This window comes from Bactrocera latifrons, unplaced genomic scaffold (genome assembly GCF_001853355.1).
Source record: "Bactrocera latifrons isolate USDA-ARS-PBARC rearing strain unplaced genomic scaffold, ASM185335v1 scaffold_449, whole genome shotgun sequence".
Lineage (NCBI taxonomy): Eukaryota > Metazoa > Arthropoda > Insecta > Diptera > Tephritidae > Bactrocera > Bactrocera latifrons.
The window spans coordinates 21,502-46,303 of NW_017537100.1; the positions used below are offsets into that span (position 1 = coordinate 21,502).

The 24,802-nt window shown below is 35.3% G+C and overlaps 1 protein-coding gene across 1 annotated transcript in view; it reads right to left on the reverse strand.

Annotated features, from left to right (window-relative positions):
• Positions 1–11,030: 11,030 nt before the first annotated feature.
• Positions 11,031–24,802, reverse strand: part of LOC108973009 (protein diaphanous) — a gene marked incomplete in the record, with an annotated part of 109,811 nt that continues 96,039 nt past the window's right edge. Inside the window, 1 exon segment of the mRNA XM_018939998.1 lies at positions 11,031–12,110. Within this exon segment, the coding sequence (XP_018795543.1) occupies positions 11,626–12,110 (485 nt within the window).

Sequence of the window (24,802 nt, forward strand, 5' to 3'; positions counted from 1 at the left end):
GGTTGCTTATTTGTTCATAAAATTTTTCTGTGGTGGACTTACCACAATCAAAAACAGGCATAAATAAAAAACTTAATTTTTCATGTATTTGCTCATATTGTTCTCATCTTTAAAAACATATATTAAAATAAAAATATTTTCTTTTGAAAATATATTACAGTTGGTTATATACCAATATTTTTGGGACAACTTTTCCATTAATTTTTAGAAAATAACACAATGCAACCATTTTYCGGTTAAAAGTCGGTCATCTTGGATTCCAATAGAAACTCAACCCCGGACTCCCCTTGACATTTCTACAGTGGTACCTCTCAGCTGTGGCTTTGTTTACATAACATCAGCTGGTAGTGACTTTACTCCCCCTCTACCGTGATCAAAATGGATCAAAATAAAACCAAGAGTGCAATTGTAAACGTTTTTTTTTGCGTTTATCTGAAAATAAATTCACAAATAGTATTCAAATTTTCGTAAAACATTTAAATCAAAATATAAAAGAGTGTGCATTTTAAGCCATTTCAAAAATAATAATGATAAAAAGCACATTAGAAGAAAGGTGCTCAAAAATTCGGGATTCTGKAAAACTATTAGCCAAATGCCAATTAAAGCCATTATGGAGAACACGTCGAACTGGTTGGTTTTTGAAAAAAAAAAAATTCGGATTCTTAGTTGTCTTGAAATCCAGAACTTGGTCTTGGCAAAGCACATAATAATGGCTTGTATGGTGCTTCACAATTTTATTATTGACAACGAAGATTGTAATATTGACGAAGAAACTAAAATAAATCAAACAGACGTTGAATATAATTCACAACCTGATGTCTCCACAAATTTATTAAGAGAAGAAGACGAAAAAGAAGTAATCTAACTATTTTACTTTCAGCTTAATATTTACATGCTTATGTGCAATGGCTGAAACAAGGGTCCACATGTTAATTCTCAATCCTCTTGTAATGTTTGTTTTCTTGCTAAATTAATCTGTAATCTGTAATTTTTAATTTGAATTTTAGTTTACTATATCTTTATAAGATATTTGACAATCATATACTTACTTCCCCATTAAACTGTGAAATTTAATATTTTATTTTTAAAGATGTAATAACATTTATTTATAATTTGTACTTCAAGTGCTTTAAAGATATAAATAAATAAATTCATTTAAAATGAAATATATGTTACTATTATTCAAAAATATAACATTGAAAGAAAGTCGTAATTGTGCTATTCACAGCTAACTAAACTCTGTCAGTAATGTATTATATTGGTTATTAGACATAGATGTCTGTAGCAGGCTTCGCATTTCTTCCACTTTTTGCTTTTCCACTTCCAGCTTTTCTTTTTCTACCTGCATCAACTCTTTTAAAATTTCTTTGTCTGCAAGGGCTTCTTTTTCCAAAAAACTTAGAACCACGCACTTCTATCCATCTGATTTTGACTTTGGCGATGTGATATCTAATTCACGAAAATCGTTAGTACACCGGTTCCACTCAATACATCATGTAGCGATGAATCTAAAGTCTCCTGAGGAACGGTCACATCGCTGCGAGTGCCGTAAATATCGTCCATTTCCTCGTAAAATTCCCAGTGGGTGGCAGCTTCTCCTGATGTATTGTTTCTCTTCTTAATTCGTTTGTACATTACCATAAAATTGAGAAATTTGCTGGTTATACGGCTGAATGGGAATTTGGCGTCAACTTCTTTAATATTCTTCCCCACATCACTGACCTTTTTTGCGAAATCGCCCTCATAACGCAGTCGGGTGGTCAGAAACAGCTTTTTGCGCTCGTATTTCCATTTTTTGCTAGATTTGAGGCACGCACTGTATGGTGATTAATTTTGTATTTGAAATTTGGAATAAATTGTATTAAGTGCACTATTATAACTGGTACTTTAGCAGAGATCTAATCCRAAATGTTTGCTGCAGTTACTGCAGTACAGTTAAAATTTTGAATGTTTTAAACATTTGTATGTATAGAGCTTATTTCTATATTATTTGGAATTGCAAACATAAAATAGGTCCACACAATAGGTCGAACTTTTTCCATTTTTATGAAAATTCTTAAATGTATACTTCTCATCTTTTTGTCTCTTGTGTCTAAAATACACATTCTAACATAATTTATAGCCTCCATATTGTATTCTTACAAATACCCCATTTTTTAAACTCCGCCACTTTAGAAGACTTCTCGATTTTGAAGATTTAATGATTTCGAAATTAGCGCCATCTATGGTGTTGGCCGCGGAGTGTATTTTATCGAGTCCGTGAGTGAGTTCAACTTCAACGAAAATTTTATTTTTATTACGATTTTAATGATTAAGGTAATTTTTTCGATCGAATCGGCAAATTTTTCATTCGAAACGGATTCAATGAGTAGACCCAGCGGCAGGAAGAGGCCATCATCATGCGCAACCCTTTGTTTAAGCAGATAGTTCATGGTCCACACCTTCAGACTACGATGCAGTGTAAACGGTTCGATGCTTTATTGACTGTATTAAAAGTTTTTATGAACTCTAACGCTAATAGCATCGTCCTATCTTAGGGTGGTTTCTGATTTATGACACGAGCTAGGGAGGCGTTTATAATTTTACCATCTTTCAGTAGGGGAATCTCCGCTCCCCCTTAGCACACATTGGGTATATTTAGAAACCCAATTTCAATTTTTTGATGATAACATGTATTGCATTATAGGTGACGATGTTCAGAATGCTCGGGGCAAATGCAAAACCTTGATTAGATATTTTACTCCCATCTGTTTATCACGTCTGGACGAATAGATTTAGACAATTTCGCCTTTCTGAGATACTCTGTATCTACTTATCAGCGAAGGTAAGTGGAACGCAGATTGACCTTCTTCGGAAACACCGTAAATACTGCGCACTTTACATTATTGTAGCTGACTGATGCCCTTACATGAAACTACTAAAAATTTAAAATTTAAATTTTTAAATATAAAAATATGCGAAGAAAAAATATTTTTTTATTAACACTGACTGAGGGGTTAGATAGCATAAATGATACATTTCAACTAGAAAAAGTGAAAAAGTTATAGGTCTTCAAATTCCCTACTCTTTTCGTCCGCTAATGTTAATTTACCAAAGTGAGATCCTTTTTGCGGAATCACAGGGATCAACCTTTTGTCGGTGTCCTGCTCAATCATTACAATTGCTGCTTAGTTTGGGTAACTGAAGCGGAGGTCCACGATTGTTCCAGTTGGGAATGAAGTAGCACTCACCTTGCAGAATTGACGTTCGCCAACGATTTTGTTCGGTGAAAGTGTTTTCAGTATGGTAAAGGAGAGGTTTGCGATTGGAATAATTATGGACGATGGTCTAATGTGGTAATTAGCAAAGATCGACTGGTTATACAATTTATGAAACCATCGCTCAAGATGGTAATATCTGGCGAACCTGACTAGATAATTATGCCCTGACATTGTCGTCTGGTATTGACTAAGAGCTTTGCTCTTTAGGACTATATACAAGTATATCCCAGTTTGAAACCCCTAGAGGCTAGTGTCGAAATTATACGTTGGTAGTATGGGGCAACTTAATGTAAGGTACACTCCCTAGGAATCTTAAGCTCTGAACAAAATTTGCTCCATATATGTATTGCATATAACCAAGGTGGTGATTGCAGAAAAAAATTCTTCGGGTCCGGTTTGGACCCAAAAACAGTATGGATTAAGATTTTCTTGTATAGTTAGTTGCGGTATGCGAACAAATTYCTATAATCCCTAAAAAACTTCGCCTTCATCAAATTAATATTCTCCCCTAATAATTCTCATCACTAACAAACCATTTATACTGCGCAAGATAATCCTGTCCTCCATCTTTCAATATAAATAAAAAATTAAAAGAAACCAAATTCGAAGAAAAAAGATTAGTATTTAATATCTTCGGAWGGAAGAAGCAAAAAATCTTGCAGAAGATATTAAAATTTACCAATAGAAGTGTTTCAACCTTCCGTAACAATTTGTAAAGGGATTCGATGAAGTTCAAAATTATGATAAAGCCGTTAACGTGAGAAAAATTAAATAAAATCCGCTTCAGAACTTAATCAAAGTCTCGCTTTGAATGCTGGAATACGTGTCAGCGAAGAAACTGTACGTATGACGCTTATAGCTTTTGGTATAAAGAGCGCACTCCATGAATAAAGCAGTAAATTTTAGTAACGATGGAAGTTCAACATATTTGGACCTGATTATGGCAATAAAGTTTGGCAAAAAGTGAATTCTGAAATGCAAAGGTGATTAAATTGGATGCCCAATTTAGCATTTATKTATATTTTGTGATCACACCACACTAGCAACAAAAGTATTGTATTGTATTTAATATCTTATGGAGCACACACTACTGCTTTAATTAAAATAAAAAAACACTTTATATACTGTATGTATATTTAAAGAATTTTATTTGTAAATTAAATTCATATTTTATAAAGATTTTATAAAAATACTCATTTGCCGGAGTTGGCGATCGAGGTTCCGCGAATCGAGGTCGAATTGGATAATCGCGGTAGAGTGTTGAAGCGGCGCAGTGTATAAGCGRAAAAGTGATGGGCGAACTGTATGGGACGAATTGAGGTAGCGAATTGTTTAGGACGAATGTTGACGTGCGAAGTCCGTAAGCAATTATCCAATTCCTTTTTGTTAGGTTGATGGCGTATGGTGTCGTCTTGCGGCGATCGCTAGCTGAGTGTGGTGTTGTTGTCGTAGGGTGCGCCAGTTTTMCCYWGGCAGAGTGGTGTATATAGTACATGCGAGGAGATGCTTAAGTCATTTAAACATYCTGGGCCCCCTAGGCGAATATTTTGCCTAGTATTACGTATACGCTGGTGCCTGTATTTCGACGTATTGCTGGTAGAGTAGCCGAGGGCACAGAACACCTGCTACATATAAATGTTGGAAACGGCTTTGGTTTTAAATATACTCGTTTTTATGTTATGATTTTCTGTGCGTACAATATGAAACTATATATTGCGCATTTACGAGTTTGTAACTGATTTCGTAGTTATTATTTAAAGCGGTTGTTTCTTTGATAGTTATTTTGTAGATGACTTATTWCTAGCCTTTTCTGTATTATCGGCAAATAAATCGGCTTATAAAGGATAGTATCTGCACGCCTGGCTCATGGCTCATGTGTGGCCAGAATGGGTACTCTTTAGCCTTTGAGTTAGGACTAAGAAATTTGAGGGATCTTGCGTGAGGTGACCGTGAATGGAGAACGGCTTAGTAGTGTAGATAATTCGTTATACTTAATTTAAAGTTTTGTACAGTTGATTTCATTTCCATAACTCACCCATATGATGAGCGCTTAGATAGATGCGATAAGAGCAACCTTTGCTTTTTGTAAGGGTAGGTGCGTCACTTGATAGCATTGGGAGTATGGTGATNATAGTACATGCGAGGAGATGCTTAAGTCATTTAAACATCCTGGGCCCCCTAGGCGAATATTTTGCCTAGTATTACGTATACGCTGGTGCCTGTATTTCGACGTATTGCTGGTAGAGTAGCCGAGGGCACAGAACACCTGCTACATATAAATGTTGGAAACGGCTTTGGTTTTAAATATACTCGTTTTTATGTTATGATTTTCTGTGCGTACAATATGAAACTATATATTGCGCATTTACGAGTTTGTAACTGATTTCGTAGTTATTATTTAAAGCGGTTGTTTCTTTGATAGTTATTTTGTAGATGACTTATTACTAGCCTTTTCTGTATTATCGGCAAATAAATCGGCTTATAAAGGATAGTATCTGCACGCCTGGCTCATGGCTCATGTGTGGCCAGAATGGGTACTCTTTAGCCTTTGAGTTAGGACTAAGAAATTTGAGGGATCTTGCGTGAGGTGACCGTGAATGGAGAACGGCTTAGTAGTGTAGATAATTCGTTATACTTAATTTAAAGTTTTGTACAGTTGATTTCATTTCCATAACTCACCCATATGATGAGCGCTTAGATAGATGCGATAAGAGCAACCTTTGCTTTTTGTAAGGGTAGGTGCGTCACTTGATAGCATTGGGAGTATGGTGATCCCTCAACTCACTTTTGAGATTTTATTTATTTTTGAAAATGTATGAAAGGTGTCGGTTTTTCGACTTTTTGATACAATTATGTTATATTATATTTTATGTTTCAGTGCGTGCGCACTAATTTGGCGTTTAGTAGCCCGCCACCGCTCTGGGATTTCCTTTTTTTTTTCATTATTGGCGAAAGCCATCCTGCGGGGCCGAAAATTAGTATGTTCTTTTAATACATTGACTGTCAGAGGTAAATCTGACTTTATTTTTTATACCAATTTGTGGAGTATTGGAAAATTGTGGCTTTAGTGGTAGTCGTACGACGTACCGGCCATTATTTGATCGAGTAGTTGCGGCTTTCGAGTAGCGCTTACAATACTGATCTTTTATAGTTTTGTTGGTTAATGGAAGTTTCTTTAACTTTTGCGATTTACTTAATTGTGAATKAAGGTTTTTGTTCTCAACTTGAGYTGGTATGGTGGTAACTGGTTCTGTAACTAGTCCACTTTGCGTTTCGCTGTGCAGCGTTTGAATTTTTTCTGCCTTTGGGCAACATGGTGCCTCTTGGCAATCTTTAGAATTGTGGAATTCGGGATTTGCTTTTGCAATTAAGCCCATGGTTCTTTTTGTATAAGCACTTTTTTGGGGTGAGATGGGATATATGCTGTAATGAAGCATTGAGTGGTGTCTTTTGTGACAATAGATGCAATTGAATTTGCTTTTGCAATTTTTATATGTATGCGCATGTGACAGACAATTTGTGCAAAGTCTTTTTGACCTGACAAAATTATTTCGTTCGTTAACTGTTAAGTTTTTAAACCTCTCGCAAGATTTAAGTTTATGCCCTCTTGTGCATAGTTCGCATGACGTTTGTTTTTTCTGTTCGGATGTGAACGTTTGTATTTTGTTAAAAATTCTATTTGATTTGTTTTTGCTTCTAGCTTGGGGTCTATTTAAGCTTCTATTTGGGTCGTRTTTAATGTTCTTTGTTTTGGTTATTTTTTCTTCTAACCTTTCCGCAATTTCATATTGGGTGGTGAGAAAATCTTTCATTTGTTGCCACGTTGGGCACTTTTTTTCGTGATGAGAGCGATTGCTCCCATCGAAGTAGCGACTTTTCTGGTAATGTGGCGATGCAAATGTTTACCAGAATTGGGTCCCAGCTGTCTGTGGGAATATTTCGTGTCGACAGAATCGACAAACAATTAGAAACAGTGGATTGTAGTCTTACAAATTCTTCACTTGTTTCATTCTTGATTTTAGGCAAGTTTAATAGTATCGTTACTTGCTTATCGACCAGTATTCTTTCGTTTTCATATCTAGTCTTTTTGCTTCCCAAGCCAAATTGAAATTATCGTCATTTAATGCGAACTGTTTGACTATTTCGCCTGCTTGACCTTTAGTTTTGTATCTGATATGATACAATTTTTGTGCTTCTGATAGTTGTGGANTTATTTTTTCTTCTAACCTTTCCGCAATTTCATATTGGGTGGTGAGAAAATCTTTCATTTGTTGCCACGTTGGGCACTTTTTTTCGTGATGAGAGCGATTGCTCCCATCGAAGTAGCGACTTTTCTGGTAATGTGGCGATGCAAATGTTTACCAGAATTGGGTCCCAGCTGTCTGTGGGAATATTTCGTGTCGACAGAATCGACAAACAATTAGAAACAGTGGATTGTAGTCTTACAAATTCTTCACTTGTTTCATTCTTGATTTTAGGCAAGTTTAATAGTATCGTTACTTGCTTATCGACCAGTATTCTTTCGTTTTCATATCTAGTCTTTTTGCTTCCCAAGCCAAATTGAAATTATCGTCATTTAATGCGAACTGTTTGACTATTTCGCCTGCTTGACCTTTAGTTTTGTATCTGATATGATACAATTTTTGTGCTTCTGATAGTTGTGGATGGTTGATGTAAACGGCTGTAAACATGTCCCGGAAAGACAGCCATTCTTCATAACCTCCATAGAATGTTTCTGTGTCACATGCGGGCACCTCGAGGTGGATACCTGAACTTACCTTTTGACTGTCTATTTGTGGCAGCTCTACTCTACTGTGGGGAGTAGGTGCAATTGCTTTTATTAGCTTTAGTTGATCAGAGATCATAGCTTTTGTTTCTTCATATTGGTCTAAGCAGTTTTCATATATTGCATAAGCCGATTGTTTCAAATTTTGTGGTAGGTGTGAATMGTCAGATTCTACGATGGCGTCATGAGCCGATTGGAGACGAGTCCAGAAAATTTTAAGATTTTGGCTTTTTATTTCTAATAACGATTSAGAATTTTCTTGAATCGGTGAAGAGGCAAATCTAGTGCAGTATCTTGTTAAACTGTCACTTTCTGAAATGAATTTAATAGCCTGTTTTGAGCGTGTAGCTCCTGCAGGTGTATTATGATTTGTGTTATTAAGAATCATTTTCGATATTTTGTGTATTAATATATTTCTCAAACGAATTAAATTTTCCTCAGAGCAAACTGATTTGAATACGGAAATTGAATTGAAACTTTTTTAGGTAAATGTTTTTATTTTCAGTTTAGGTTGCTAACAAAGGAATATGTTATTTCTTGTTATTATTACCATTTCTGTTTATTTGCGAAAAAATAATATTTATTTATTGTATTTTAGTTTTAAGTTTGCMAATATCCGCACTTTTAATTTATAAATACCTTTTACGTTCTTATGTAAGTATTTGGATACACCCTAATACTTGGAATTGTATAYATGTGTGAAGGTACTTATGTTTTATGCAAATGAGAGCTCGCTGAGAGGATCAATGCGCTATTTACATAAGTATGTACGGATTGTTTGTGTGTTTATTAGTATGGTTATCTTGAGCAATTGAGAGCTCGTTAGAGAGATCAATTTGCTTTATGTACGCAATCCTGCTTGTTTTTGTTTGCCAAAGAACAAGGGGTATTGCGGGATATTTGCAGTTCGGACTTTCAAAATATATGTATGTTTTAATATATGGACATATATAGTATATATATGTACGTAAGCTTAAATATATATTTTTCACATTAATAATTGTTGTTTAGCCGAGCCTTTTGTATGTTTTAGTTTTATATTAAAGTAAATTAAGAGCATTTAGTTATGCGCTTATATTGACTTTACTTTTTAATTAAAATAACTACTTAAAATTTAATTGTTTAATATTACCCAACGTAGGGTATATCGAGAGTGGTAGATTGTATGCCGTATGATTATATGTACAAATATATTATATTTATAAGGTAAGGCATGTAAATTTTTGAATTGTTTTTTTTTTTTTTGTGTTTGTTGTTTTGTTTATTTTATGTTGTTTTAGATTCGCGCCCGCTTAATTTGTTGGTATGTATATTTTTAGTTTCGCGATTTCACGCCCGGTTTGTGTGTTGTTTTTAGTGTAATGTTTTTAGTTAAAGTGGGAATTTTGTCCATAGTTTTGATATATGTTTGTACATATGTGTTTGTATAGAAACTGTCTCTTATACACATCTAGATGTGTATAAGAGACAGCTATGATCCGTGAACATCCCATATTGTATGGTTGTATGCTTATTTTTATACAAAGAGTTGTTCATTGTTTACATTTTAAGTTCAATGAAATTTCTACTTATAAAATGCCTAAACAAAGTTTAAAAAACAACATAATTGAATTTAAAATAAGTTTTGTTATTCAGGAAATGGACTTTATTGAAGGTATGTGCTTATTAAATAATCCAAATTTTAAGAGTTCAAAAGATTCTTCGTATAAAATTTGCAGACATCTTGCGCCCTGAACAGTGTCACAATGCAATTGTAAACAAAAAACAGCTGTTAATAGCAGAATTTCCAATTAGAAAATATAAATGGAAATGCCATTCGCTTAGGTTTTATTTATTTTTTGTGCTGCCATTTAGTAAAACTCCCACGACTTTCTAACACTGGAAATAAGCAAACAACCACATAATCTGTAAACAAGGGTCTGGGTTGGTCAAAGTTGGTTATTYTGTCATACCGCATTTTGTTGTTGTTTACTTAATCACATAACCACATAACCCGATAACCACCTTATCGTGAACAGCCTATTTATAAAGATACTCATTTGCCGGAGTTGGCGATCGAGGTTCCGCGAATCGAGGTCGAATTGGATAATCGCGGTAGAGTGTTGAGGTAGCGAATTGACCTGTCGAATTGTTTAGGACGGATGTTGACGTGCGAAGTCCGTAAGCAATTATCCAATTCCTTTTGTTAGGTTGATGGCGTATGGTGTCGTCTTGCGGCGATCGCTAGCTGAGTGTAGTGTTGTTGTCGTAGGGTGCGCYAGTTTTCCCCAGCCAGAGTGGTGTACATAGTACATGCGAGGAGATGCTTAAGTCATTTAAACAAAAGGAAAAAGTGCCGCTATGGCACTGTATGTGTATCACCTATAATATATAAAAGATAATTTAAATGTTGGCAGGGATAAATTAAGACTTTCCGCTCGTTGCATATTTCAATAGGACAACAACCCAAAACGTACAGTTCACAAGACAAAACTGTGGATATTGTACAACACCGCAAAAGTTTTAGGACCGCCCCCTCAGGGGGCCTATTCTGTAACTCGATTCCAAACAAAATTTACTCGAATTCGGATTTTTTATATACTGTAACTCGATTTTCGGATTTTCAAACCAATTTTCGAATAAAATATTAGTTATCTTTTGAGTTGTAGAGAGCAAAAACGAAAATTGTATTTATTGTGGCACAGGGTGGTACAACTTTCGAAAAATTATAAAGTAGATCCGAATTTCGAATAGAATACATTTACGAATCGAGATACAGAATAGGGCCCCAGTCCTCGGATTTTAATCCGATTAAGCACTTGTTGGCAGATTTCGAACATGCATACATATATATTAAAAGAAGTTTCAAATATGAATAATTTTACGAATTTATCAGTTGCAGTATTTTTACCTATGTTCCTTTATAACTAATACTAAATTTTTGGTTTTATATAAAAGTTAATATAATAATAATAATAAAACTTGTGTAAGAAAAAAAGGATGCATGTTTTCCTGGAGATTGGCAATTTATTGAAAAAAATTTTGTTGAATATTGTTGCATTACTGTAAACTCAATCTCTTCATTATGAACTATTCAACCGTTACCATTGTTACAAAAATTTCATGCATTTAATGCCTTGTAATAGTAAGCATTGTGAAAATTATGCCTACCATTACAATCAGCCCTATCATGCAATCCATCAGAGAAAACGAATATGAATGTCCGCTATGAATACGCATAACTTTCTATCTCTGAATCCACGTGAATTCGAAAATTTTGTTACCAGACCTTATTTTGAATTTTGACATTTCGAAATAATCTGGGTAGGAGAAAATATTTAAATTTTGATAAATAAAACTGAAATCTTTTATAGTTAAAATAAATTTACGAACAAAATATGAATCCGCGTTTTGCCACTTTAGGAATTTTCATAGCAATTTCATATATTTTCCATAACAAGTGTGCGATGATTTGCTATAGGGCTGAATCTAAATTATTAATTATTATTAAATAATAAATAATATATCAACTAATTTCTTCGCCAACATAAGTTTATTAATTTAACAATACTTAATTTCGCAAAAAGGTTAAAAGGATTACTAAATGTGATGTTTCTTCTGTAGAAAGTTATCGTTTGCAAAACTTTCGCAAGCTACAAAAGCACTTGTACCGACGCGTGTTCTTGATCGGCTTCTACTAAGTTGGGCTCGTCGTTCAGCGCCTGAAGGTCGGGGCCGCCTTTGTCTTTGATTACGATTTCCGAAAGCAGTTCCAGTTTGTAAGGCTTCTAATAAACTGTCCATTACTCCTTCCTGGGTTTGCGTAGAATCCATGTCAACAAGTGCTAATTTAAGTTGTTGCCGTTCTAATTGCTCGCGAAGCAACCGTTCTCGAGCATCTTGTAACCTCCGTTTCTTATTCTCTTCTTCTCTTTGGTGTATATTCTCTTGTTGTGCTAGTATAAAGGCATCTTTAAATTTTTTGATATCGGTAAAAAACTCCTCCATTGAATATTTGTTATAGTCAAATGAAAAGTATTCTCCCAAATCCTTGTACAATTTTTCCATTTGAACTTGCATTTTCCCTAGAAACAAAAAAAAAATATTAATTAAATTCTTTTATATGAGGTTAAAAGCGTAATTGATACAATGATACGAAAATATTAAAGAGGAAATCATAGGATTCAGATTCATGGAGGTATAGAAGCAGGGACCAACCACCACCGACTAATTTCGATTTGAAACGTATATTACCAGAAGTAATTAATAATAGTAATACTACTTATTAAGACATCGTCTACAGGATAATATTGCTATCGAAGACCTGTTAAAAATGAAAAGCGGAGTGCTCTCCTGAAATTGAAAAAAAAGGATGAAGTAACAATATAACTGGCACCAACCGTTTGTGGTGTCTTTAGATTCAAAGTATCCTAGCATAGCAAACAAACTTGGCCAAAGTTTGCATAATTCTTATTATCCAAAATCTATTATTAATATACATAGATTTTAAAACGAAAAATATTATCTTATTAAAAGGCAGTTTATAAATATATAGCACCTTCTGTTCATCTACGTTTGCCCATTTATTAGAGTTTTAGTACAGTTCTTACAGAAAATCAACAAGCAGGACAAATTCAACATCTCTTTAAAAAAGTACTAAAAAATCAGACGACCAAAAAGCTTCCAGAGCTGATTAATTTCTTCATTGTCATTAAAATATTTCGAAAGGATCTGTCGATTAATCAGGGTTATAGCCTGCACACAGATCATTCTTGAGATTTATTTAACTGAAACCAAAATGTAAAATTATATACATTGTGACAAAAAAAGTAAAAGGATCGAGAGATCGAGATTGAAGACATGCCTCTTTCTGGACGATCTTCGACCTCATCAACTGAGGAAAACATTAAAAAAGTGAAGGATATGGTACTGCAAATTCGCCAACCACATTAAAGAGATGGCAAGAGACCTCGACATCGCTCGCGTGTCCGTTCGAATGATTTTAATAGCGTTCTTGTTCGACTAGTACCGATTAAGCCGATTTTTTCAAAAAAGTACCGCAAACAAGAGTTTTGGACATACTTGATCGTGGAGCGCATTATAACTGATGATGAGACATGGTTCTATGAGTTCGCAATACAAACAAGTAAACAATCATCGGAATGGGGGAAAAAACGAACCGAAAGCAATAAAGAGTTCTATTTGGCGAAATTGTGGCGTTGGCGTGAGCTCATCTTTCAAAAACAGTCGGAATTGTGGAAGAAAAATCCATTGATTTTACACGATGAAAATGCACCATCACATTATTGTATCAAAACTTTAACCACCAAACTAAAAATATATGAATATTGATTTTGTAGTTTTTCTACAGAAATATATGAATATTGATTTTGTAGTTTTTATAAATATTATAAATACGTCGAAATTTAACGTTGAGAGTCAGTTTAAAAGTTAAATCATAGGAAAAAATATTAATTTTCAAATTTCATTGGCCTCCTGTAATTTTTATAGAGTAAATAGTATGTATAATAATATATTTATATTCAAATTATGAACCAATTTGAATATAAATTAATTGCTGGTGGTGACCATAATGCCAAAAATATCTTATGGCGTTCATCGCTCACACATCCCAAAGGTAAAGCCCTTTTGAATTGCATTTGGAACAAAGGTCTGACTACTGAGATAAAGCAAAAAGTATGTTCAAATGTTAAATGTTTTAACGAAGTATCAAAAAACGAATTACCACATTAACAAGTTCGGTCTGGATACCTCTTATATGCCAAGGAATTCCTTAATTTTATTSTAATGTTTCCAAATCGCAATACCGGGACTTCACAAGTTCAACAAATGTTTCACCCTTCTACTGATTTGTTATAAAAATTCTTCATTTTCAACCCTACTGACACAGAGTTGAAAGCCGTTATACTAAAGAAAAATTGAATCTTGCCAGCACTTCAATCGAAGTTTTTTTTAACGGGTTGAGTGGAAAGCTATAATGCCGAATTTCAAAATTCCTACCAAAACGATGTTGGAAGAAACCGTAATAGGGGCCTAAATTTAGATTATAATGTAAATCAATAAAGTTTATATATACCTAGTGCTATTAATCTACCACGCGCTTATTTGTTGTAAAATGAACATACTCGTATCTTGTGGTTTCTAATATTTATTTCAAAAGGTGTATATTTATTAGTAAATATGTCATATCAATACATTTTCTTAGTCGATAAAGCAGCAAAATTCAGTGTTTTCAAATAAATCTTKTGGCGTATTTAGTCACTGAGTTATCGCACTTTCAGTAGTTTTCAACATAACCGTTATATGGGCAGTACACGTGGTWATTATCTGATTGTACCAATTTTCACAGCGGGTGAAGAGCTGTTAAAAATAATATTTCTATTAACCTTTAAATAGCTTCAGCAGTTTGGAAGATACAATAAACCATATTGAGTGCGGAATTTCAGCCAACAGATGTTTCTTCTTATAGCAATCCACTATACCAAAATACATTTCTATATCTTCAGACAAAACGACTACTTTTCGTGCGACTTCTTCAATCCACCCTTGAAAAATATTCGACCTGCAGAACTTAATCGAGCAGGCACCATCTTCTATAAGACTGTAYATCTGCTGGCGTACGCTGATGATATTGATATCACGGTCTCAACATCACACTGTTAGTTCTGCTTTCTCCAGACTGGATAAGGAAGTGGAGCAAATGGTAGTGAACAAGGGCAAGACGAAATATCTCTTGTCATTAAACAATCAGTCGTCGMACTTGCGACTTAGCTCAAAAGTTACTATTGACAGTCACATCTTTGAAGTCGTAGATAATATCGTCAATGTCAGCCTCGAAATCCAACGCAGAATATCTCTAGCCAGCAGTAAAGTTTTCTCTCGACGAACCAAACCAAACTCTATAAGTCACTCAGTAGACCCGTCCTGCTATATAGTGCAGAAGCATGGTCAATGACAACAGCTGATACAATTCCCACGACAGCCGGTTCTACGTTACCGGAATTGACTCGGATTTCATCCGACCAAGGGCTSTCTTTTCGGCGATCTAACCCCGTTTGGATCGGTGAGTGTTGACAACAGCTGATGCGTCGGCATTTCGAGTTTTGAAGAGAAAGGTTCCTCTGGAAGATTTATGGTCCTTTGTGTATTGGAAACGGCGAATAGCACATTCAATCGAACGATGAGCTCTATGAGAAAAACGACAATGACATAGTTCATAGAATTAAAAGACAGACGTCCGAATGAGCGAAAACTCTCCAGAGAAAGACCTCCACTCCGTTGAAAGACCAGGTGGAGAAGTCATTGGCTTCGATCGGAACCTCCAATTGGACCAAGCAGCGAAAAGATAAAACAATAAAAAWTTTTAAAAAATTCGTAAAAATTAAAATTCAAAACCAGTTCGACTTCTGATAGATGGACGACATGTTTCTAATATCTTTGATGTGCATACGCCCCAAAAATGTAACATCGACTATCTTGTTTTAGTGAAGATACGCGGCCGCCTCTGTATATCCAAGCACGCACGTCAACAACTACAGGGAAGATTTTCTGCTCAAGTTGAAGAAAGAGTGGTCAAAATGCGTGAGTATGAAGAACTTGAGAAGCTGGCCGACAGGGGTAATACTCGAAAATTCTACGAAAGGATGCAGCGACTAACAGAGAGTTAAAAACYGGAGCATACTCTTGTGGTAACCTAGTGACTTGTGCCCAGAGCTTAGTAAAATTAATGAAGGAACACTCCAATTATAACGTCAGGAGAAGGTGAACCCGATTCCGAGCTATTCAAACAAGGCGGTGAAGAACTGATAATTAGCAGGCATTAGTCTTTTTCTAGAAGATGGTCGAACGAAAAAATGCCCAACGATTGGAATTTAAGTGTGCTCTGCCCAACCCACAAAAAGGGAGACCCCATAATCTGCGCCTACTATCGTGGTCTCCTAAACATCGTATATAAGGTTGTGTGAAAGATTAAAGCCCATCGTCAACAAACTGATTGGACCTTATCAGTGTGGCTTTCTTTTTCGTCTTAATTGGCGTAGACACTGCTTACGCGATTATAGCCGAGTTAACAACAGCGCGCCAGTCGTTTCTTCTTTTCACTACGTGGCGCCAATTGGATATTCCAAGCGTAGCCCGGTACTTCGCCACCTAGTTCTTCCAACGGGTTGGAGGACTTCCCCTTCCTCTGCTTCCCCCGGCGGGTACAGCGTCGAATACTTTCAGAGCTGGAGTGTTYTCGTCCATTCGGACAACATAACCTAGACAGCGTAGCCGCTGTCTTTTAATTCGCTGAACTATGCAATGTCGTCGTATATTTCGTACAGCTCATCGTTTCATCGAATGCGATATTMGCCGTGGCCAATGCGCAAAGGACCATARATCTTTCGCAGAACTTTTCTCTCGAAAACTCGCAATGTCGACTCCTCAGTCGTTAACATCGTCCAAGCCTCTGCACCATATAGCAGGACGCGAATTATGAGTGACTTATAGAGTTTGGTTTTTGTTTGTCGAGAGAGGACTTTGCTTCTCAATTGCCTCCTCAGTCCGAAGTAACACCTGTTGGTAAGAGTTATTCTGCGTTGAATTTCCAGGCTGAAATTGTTGACAGGAGATATTTCGTTTTGCCCTTGTTCACTGCCAAACCCATCTTCTTTGCTTCCTTGTAAAATCTGGAGAAAGCAGAACTAACAGCGCGGGTGTTGAGGCCGATGATATCAATATCATAAACAAACAAAATTGTCGAATATGGAGTGCTTCCAACCCACAGATACTCCATGAGATGGAATTGCATCCACTTCGTGTCACAGTGTGGTGTGCAGTTTCATCACGCTGCATTGTCGGGCCTTACTTCTTCGAAGAAAACTGTCACACCGTTACGGTTACTGGAGACCGTTACTTGAGCATGTTGAGAGAGTTTTTCTATCCAAAATTACGCCGAATGAGAATTTCTTTCAACTCTGTGTGGTTTCAGCAAGATGGTGCAGCTCCTCACATAGCAAAACTGTTATGACAGAATTGCGACGAAAATTTCCCAATAAGCTGACATCCAGAAACTCCACATTCCGTTGGCCACCCAGGTCGCCTGACCTTACAGCACCTGACTTTTTCTTGTGGSGTTTTTGCAAACAGGAAGTCTACAAAGCAAAASCAACAAATTTGAATGAACTTAGATTAGCTATTCCTGGCTCAACTCTCCAAGCAGTAATTAACAACTTTTTGGCAAGATGCCGCATAAAACTAATTAAGCTATATTTAATAAAATTGAATGAGCTTAACATGAATAAAAGAAAAATGAATTCCATAAACGAAAAAAAAAATTATTTGAGTTTATTAATGTAACAAAATTTATCAGCCACCCTATATATAATATGGTGAATTTCGAACATCGAAAGCAAATATTTCGATTTTGGAGAGTTATTTTAAAATATGGAGAAACCAATTTGACTCAATCTATTGAAAAAGTTGGTAGCAAAACRAGTGTTATACAGTGACATATAAAAACAGGTAATGCGCTTTGTACAAGACATCTGGATACGTCATGTTGTAATTGGTATCATAACGTCCTATTGCGWAAGAAAAAAGTGGATACTGTGCGATCTGTTTACTTTCAGTGATAATAATAATTAGTTTGTTGTTCCGGAAACTTTCCTGTGATTAAGACAACTATGGGTATTTGTAACGTTCAATATTCCATGATTATTTGACTGTAAAAAATTTGTTCAGGTTCAAAAGAAAGATCGTGCCGATTGGCCGAGAGAAATATTAACAAAACATGATAGCGCTGCTTCAAAACACGTTTATGATATCGTAACATCTATGAACCTGTGTGTGAGTCCTATTTTTAATCAAGTTCGTTCAAAGTAAACTAAGAGGTCATAAGGCATGTTTTGGAGATACCTCAATGACAGTGGCAAAAGTACTTCGACAATTGCTTTAAACGCATATAAGAGTAGAGATCTTAATAGAGAATATTTTTAAAAAGAACAAAACAATTTTCAATGATTAAAATTGTTTTTGTTTTGGAACCCCGAAATATAAAAGGCAACCTACGTATATGACAAATAATGATAATAAGCACTTAATCTAAATTATTCAAACATAGAAAATTACAGGTATACTGTATATGCTTTAAGCCTAATATATTATTGTGTTAATTATCTTAATAAAACTGCCTGGAAATATGCTCTCGAGCATACATAATGCCAAAAGTAATTACAATTAATTTAACCCTGCCTTATCGCCAATGTACCCAATGTGGTTATTTTTCACTTGCCTGTTTTCTTTATTTCGGGTATATTAGGTCTGCCAATTTTTTTAACTTATAACTTAAAGCTAAACCATTTAAAATTTGACTTCTTCACAAACTATAAGCTTGACATAACGTTTTCCGCCGCTCCAGTTGAGTTTATGTCAGTAAAATTAAGAGAGAATTTTTCGATTATAATTATGTAATCGGTCAGTAACAATTGGTATTTAGAAATATCGGTATGTACCTCTCCACAACACTAATGCGGTGAATAAAGCGACTAGAATTACATAGGTTAAATTTATTATAAACACCTTAGACATTAAGTAAATAATGTTGTGGAATCCAAGACAGAATTGCAAACCAATGGCGTCACAGAATCTGTTTGGATTCTCGTCTTTTCGAACATACGCAAAATCAATATTCGAATCAGCTGTATGCAAATGTGACAAAACTTGCAAATGAATACATTTGGAAACAATTCCATGAAAGTTGTTAATGAGTCCCGAATTAAAGAAAGATTTTAAGACATAACAATTATCGAATGAATAAAGACGCATTTCTGTGAGCGACTATCTTCTTACTTGGCTTCTGATAGGAAACCCAATAAAATTGGTTTCCGTGACAACCAAAACCGATACGAACTCTGTTTCGAATTTCAAAGCAATAATATCTGAATTCGTGGCACCTACTACTTTTTTTTGATCAGTTTCAATTCTGCTTCCGACAACTATCAGATTCCACAACACCCCTAAATGATTTCATTTACAACAGCTAAAATATTTAACTGCTTTCAAACCAAGTGCTGCATCTTTAACCGTTCCTTGTTTCTCCTTATTGTTTAACTTTTTGTGCTTCTTCTTCTTCTTTACTGGTTTAGATACCACTTACACGATTATGGCCGAGTTAACAACAGCACGCCAGACGTTTCTTCTTTTGGCAATATGGCGCCAATTGGAAATGCCAAGCGAAGTCAGGTCCTTCTCAACCTCAACGGAGGGGAGCTTCCTCTGCTTCCCCCGGCGAGTACTGCGTCGAATACTTTCAGAGATAGAGTGTTTTCCACCATTTGGACGGCATGACCTAGCCAGCGTAACCTCTGTCTTTTAATTCGCTGAACTATGTCAATGTCGTCATATATCTCATAAAGCTCATCGTTCCATCGAATGCGATATACGCCGTGGCCAACGCGCATAAAACCATAAATCTTTGCAGAACATTTATCTCGAAAATTCTGCCTCTACACCATATAGCAGGAGGGGAATAATGAGTGACTTATGGAATTTTGTTTCGACGAGAGAATTGCCTACTCAGTCAAAAATAGCACCTCATTAGATTTCGAAGCTGACATTATTGTTACTGTTAATGCCGGTTTCCAGATATACGAAATTATCTAAAACTTAGAACTTAAGACTATCAACAGTGACGTGGGAGTTGCGAGTGTGAAAACACTTTGTTCGATGATAGGAGATATTTCGTCTTGCCCATCTGTTTGCCTTCCTTATCCAGTTTGAAGATAAATATCAATATCATCGCCAGCTGAACACTCTTATAGAAAATTGTTTCTGCTCGATTARGTTCTGTAGCTCGAATTATTTTCTCCAAGTGCAGATTGAAGAAGTCGCACGAAAGGGAGTCGCCTTATCTAAAACTTTGGTAATTGGTAATACCCGAAAATATATGCCCTCTATCTAGTCCCTCTAGGACTAACTGTAGGATACACAGGCCAAGAAAGAACAATTTAGGACCTAATTTTTATTTCAATTCTTCATTTGCATGAAATATGTGTATATGTATGTACTACTGTGATCAAGTTTAAAGGTGAATTCTGTCTACTTCATCTCCTTCAAAGTAATCCCTCCCGCTGCAATACGGTGTCCTCGGAGTGGTTGTTGTTGTAGCGGCAGAATTCTCGAAGTGGTCGTGAGGAGTGGCTCGATATAAGTTGAAAATGTGGGGAAATGATCACGAATATCCAATGAAATACGACATGGGACTTACGCACTTCTTTGATGGTTATTTCCTCAGTGTATTTTTTGCAGACGCCCATTTAACTCGGTTTAACTTTTAATGAAATGTTTCTAAGGAAAAAACAGTTAAGGGAGGAGCCAGCTCTAGAAGATTAAACAAATCGATTTTTTTATGCTTAAGTCTTTTTAAAAATTATCTAAGAATATGTCCCCAAAGTTATAGATTGGAATTCGAAATATTGTCGACGCTAGAAGGGAAATAGTGACCGAGCGTCTAGCAGATATATAACGGCWTGGCCAGAAAGCGAAAACTTTGACGCGCGATTTTTCGGTTTTTAATTTTTTTTTTTTGTTTGTTCAATTTTTCTTAATTGGCGGGCAGAAAAAAACTAAACGTCGCACATACATAGGAACATGTTACATCAAAAATTTGTTTAGTACCTAAGCAACCGTTCTACAATCAACCGATTAAATGAATGACCTTCAGCCCGCTATATTGCCACACACGTAGTCGGAACCTAGATTTCGTTCGAATTCAAATTGAAAGTGGTTTCTGGAAAATATTTTTTTATGGATTCTGTYCAACATGGTATGTACTTAAAATTAATAGTATAAAGATTAATTTAGCTTATGTATTATTATTTGTTTGGAAAAGATTTTTTAGAAATTAGTGTTTTTGTTATAGYGTCGGGCGAAGTCGAGCTTTGAATTATTTTGCTTAGWAAACTAAAGGGTTCCTACTTAACATATAAGCTTAAAAATTTTCCCCGTCTTTCATCCCCCCCCGCCCCTTTAAAAAARAGCACGTTGAATTAGGTTGGTCACTTGCATAAAATAAGCACTGCTTTATTTATTTTTTTTAATTAAATACTGAAATCCTGCTAAATTATTATATAGGAGTGGTATATAGATGGTATAAAGAGGTTCCATCGGAGCCAGTGTGAAAATTGGCCCAGTTTCTGTCAGGCACGTAGCCAGTCGGGGATAGAGGGCTGAAGCCCACGACCCCCGCAGCCCCCAACCCCCTCATTAATCAAATTACGCTGTTTAAGTTCATACATGTGTTTGTTGTGATTATGGTTTATGTTTTTCTTCTATGTTGTTTTTTGTTATTTGTTTAAATATTTATAGATGTTGTTTTCTAAAATCCAAGCAGTACAAATGTGTGTAGTTCAAGTTCTTTAGTTGATGTCACTGAGAAATGTAAAAAAGAATGCAAACAAAATAATAAATTAAAGATTTTCAAATTTTTTTGTTAATACGTATCTAGATCAGCATGACAGTTTAAATCAAACTCCTGAAATAGACATGATTGATGCATTCCAATCTGAAGAGAGTCTTGATATTTGGCAAGCGGATCAGTTTGACATTGCTAAGGCAAATAGCAAGTCTTTAGACGACACAACAAAAAAAAATATTCTCACATCGACATTGCTTCCAAAAGAACCATTTGAATTTCCAGCTACAGAAACAAAATCGCAAAAAAGATATTTTCAAAAGAAGTGGATTACAGATGGAGATTGGCTTGCCTACTCTAAAAGTGGAGACAGCGTTTTTTGTAAGCCTTGTTGGTTATTTTTTCACGAAGGTGTGGGAAAAGGTGGGCATCAAAATCCTGGACATTTTGTGACTGGCTATCGAAAATGGAAGAATGCAAAAGAGAATTTTTATAAACACAAGCAAAACATATACCATTTAGAATGTGTTTAAAAGGAGGCCACTTCATTCTAAATGTGCTATCTAGCAAATAAGAGATAAGGTCTCGATTGGATATGCAGCGCGCAAAGGAAGTAGAAGAAAATAGAAATGCTCTCAAACCTATTATTGAAACAATCCTTTTTTGCGCAGAGCAAGAACTTCCTTTAAGAGGCGACCATGATAGCGGCGCGCTGTCATTAACTCGGCCTGAACAGAAGGATGGAAATTTAGAGCGCTATTACGCTTCAGATTGGATGCTGGCGATGAAAATGTGAGAGCTCAAATCGCGAATAGTGCTAAGAATGCCAAATATTTAAGCCCAGACATTCAAAATGAGATTCTCGAGACTGGCGCTAATATTGTGACAAACAAAATAATTAATAAAGTGAATAGCGCAAAGTGTTTTAGCATTCTTGGTGATGAAACAATGGATGCTGCAGGCAAAGAGCAACTTTCGTTATGTCTACGGTATGTAGACTTCTCATCCAAATATGCAGCACTTCGTGAAGCAGCAAATATGTCACCGCATTTCARTGGAGTGCAAACCAGGATAAGACAACTGTATCCAAAAGCACGATATGTTCATTGCGCTAGTCACCGATTGAACCTTGCGCTTTCTAATACTGTTTAATCCAAACAAATACTCCTCTTCATTACTCCCACAAATTACATAAAGTAATAGAGGCGTAATGCAGAGGAATATAAACCGCCCCAACGATAAAATACCTTTATACCTTCTTTTCAACTAAACAAGTGAATACGGAGAATAAAAGGGTTTAACAACAAAGTGAACAATTATCATACACAGTACACGTCAAGTACAATCTCTAATTACTACACAAAACAATACGGATACAACCCAGGAATACACCAAAATTAATCATCAAGCACCCGCAACGTTGGAATGCACATATTTAAATAACAACAATATGTGTGTATATTAATACTGAACTCTAACACTAGATTATACGAACTCAGTAACAATTAATCAGTATTGGAAACACACAAACATATATATTTGTATATACCCAAATTTATATTAAAGTTTTATAACGTTTGAACTAAAACTAACWACCTTTTAATTAAACGCAATCGGTCCCTTACGTCGACATACCCCTACATTTTTGGTCCTTCGAGCCGGATAATTAAAAGAAAAAGTCTTCGTGGGAATTTTACCAACAACATCATTGGAGTTCCAGAACCAAAAGTTAAAAGAGTACACCCAACAGACAAAAAGCTTATACGCTGACTCAACAAAATACCCCAACAAGTAACTAAAAACAAACCGAAATTAACAAAAACCGAAAAAAAAGCTGTAAGTGCGACCCATATTTYTTCTATATATAATAATAATATAAAGTGCAAATCATCTTTGTTAAAAAGTGCCCATTTTTCAAATTGGGTCCTTAAGAATACTTAAGCATAAATTTTACTTGTTTTATTGGGTTGACAAAAATTTTATTTGCCCAAGAGAAGAAGTGCAATAATAAAATATATGCAAATATTTTGCCATCAGCTATTGCCTTCTTCTCGTTGAACTAAAATTATATGTATAAATAAATATACACCCGCATTTACATACCTACATACGAATAGCGCACCCATTCGCTTATATTTGTTGGTAACGAAAATTGTTAGCGAACAGAACGCCAAAAGACAAATACCCAGTAGAAAATTAAAAAGGTGACCCAATAAGAAAAAGGTCAAAACCCAGTAAAAATTTTATTTATCGATTTTTTTCTACGATTCATCGGAAATTTAATAATCTCATATAAATATCAACCAACGGACACTAAGGAGATAAAAGCAAGAAAATTAATTTGAAAAATTGAAAATAATTAAATCACTATACGAAAAGTTTTTAAAGTTTTAAAGTAGTTTTTTATTATGTTTTTGTAACTCTACGCGACTTATTTTGCTCGTTCAATCCACATATTAAATATACTTGAGCTCATATAATTAAGTCATTCAGTACTTTTTTACAACATGTAAAAAACAAGGTATATTTCCTTATGCAACATCCCTAATATTGCGCGAGCAAAAAGTTCCGTTATTCTAGGAACACCACCGATTTACAGCGCATTCACGTATTTTCGTATGGGAGAGTTTAAATGAATTTTCCATTTATTGTCAATAAAAGTGTGCTCACATAATTAAGTCATCCTGTTTGAAACGGGTAAATTAAAATTTTTTCGCCACAATTTACATAAATATTGTTCTTTTTTACTAAATTAAGTTATTTTTAACAAATTTGTAGTCATCGTCGTACTGGGCAAGAATAAAAGCACAACTTCAAGCGAAAGAAGGGTCATATGGAAATGTTTTCAAAAATATCAAAATATTGCCAAAGTTGTAGATGTTTTAGGATTTTCTCRAGGCAAAATTAATAACGCTGTTCAATTTTATAAACAAAAATAAAACTTTTGGAAATTTACCGCGCAAAAAGCCAAGAAAGACCACCCGTTCTGACGATAGGGCCTTAGTAAGGCTAAGTAAGTCTGATCCATTTTTAACCTCCACAGAAATTAGGGCTCAATTAGAAGAATACCACGGCGTACAAATATCTGCGCAAACTGTACGAAGACGACTACAAGAAAATTCATTGAATGGCCGTTTAGCAAGACGAAAACCTAACGTTTCAAAACAAAAGATTGAAAAGCGAAAAGCGTTTGCTAAAGACCATCTCTGGAAGGACTCTAAATTTTGGAATTTGGTGGTTTGGAGTGACGAATCCAAATTGAATGTATTTGGTAATGATGGGAAACCATATGTAAGACGACCCCCTTTGCAAGAACTCAATCCCAAATACACTAAAAAAAAACCGTGAAACATGGCGGTTCAT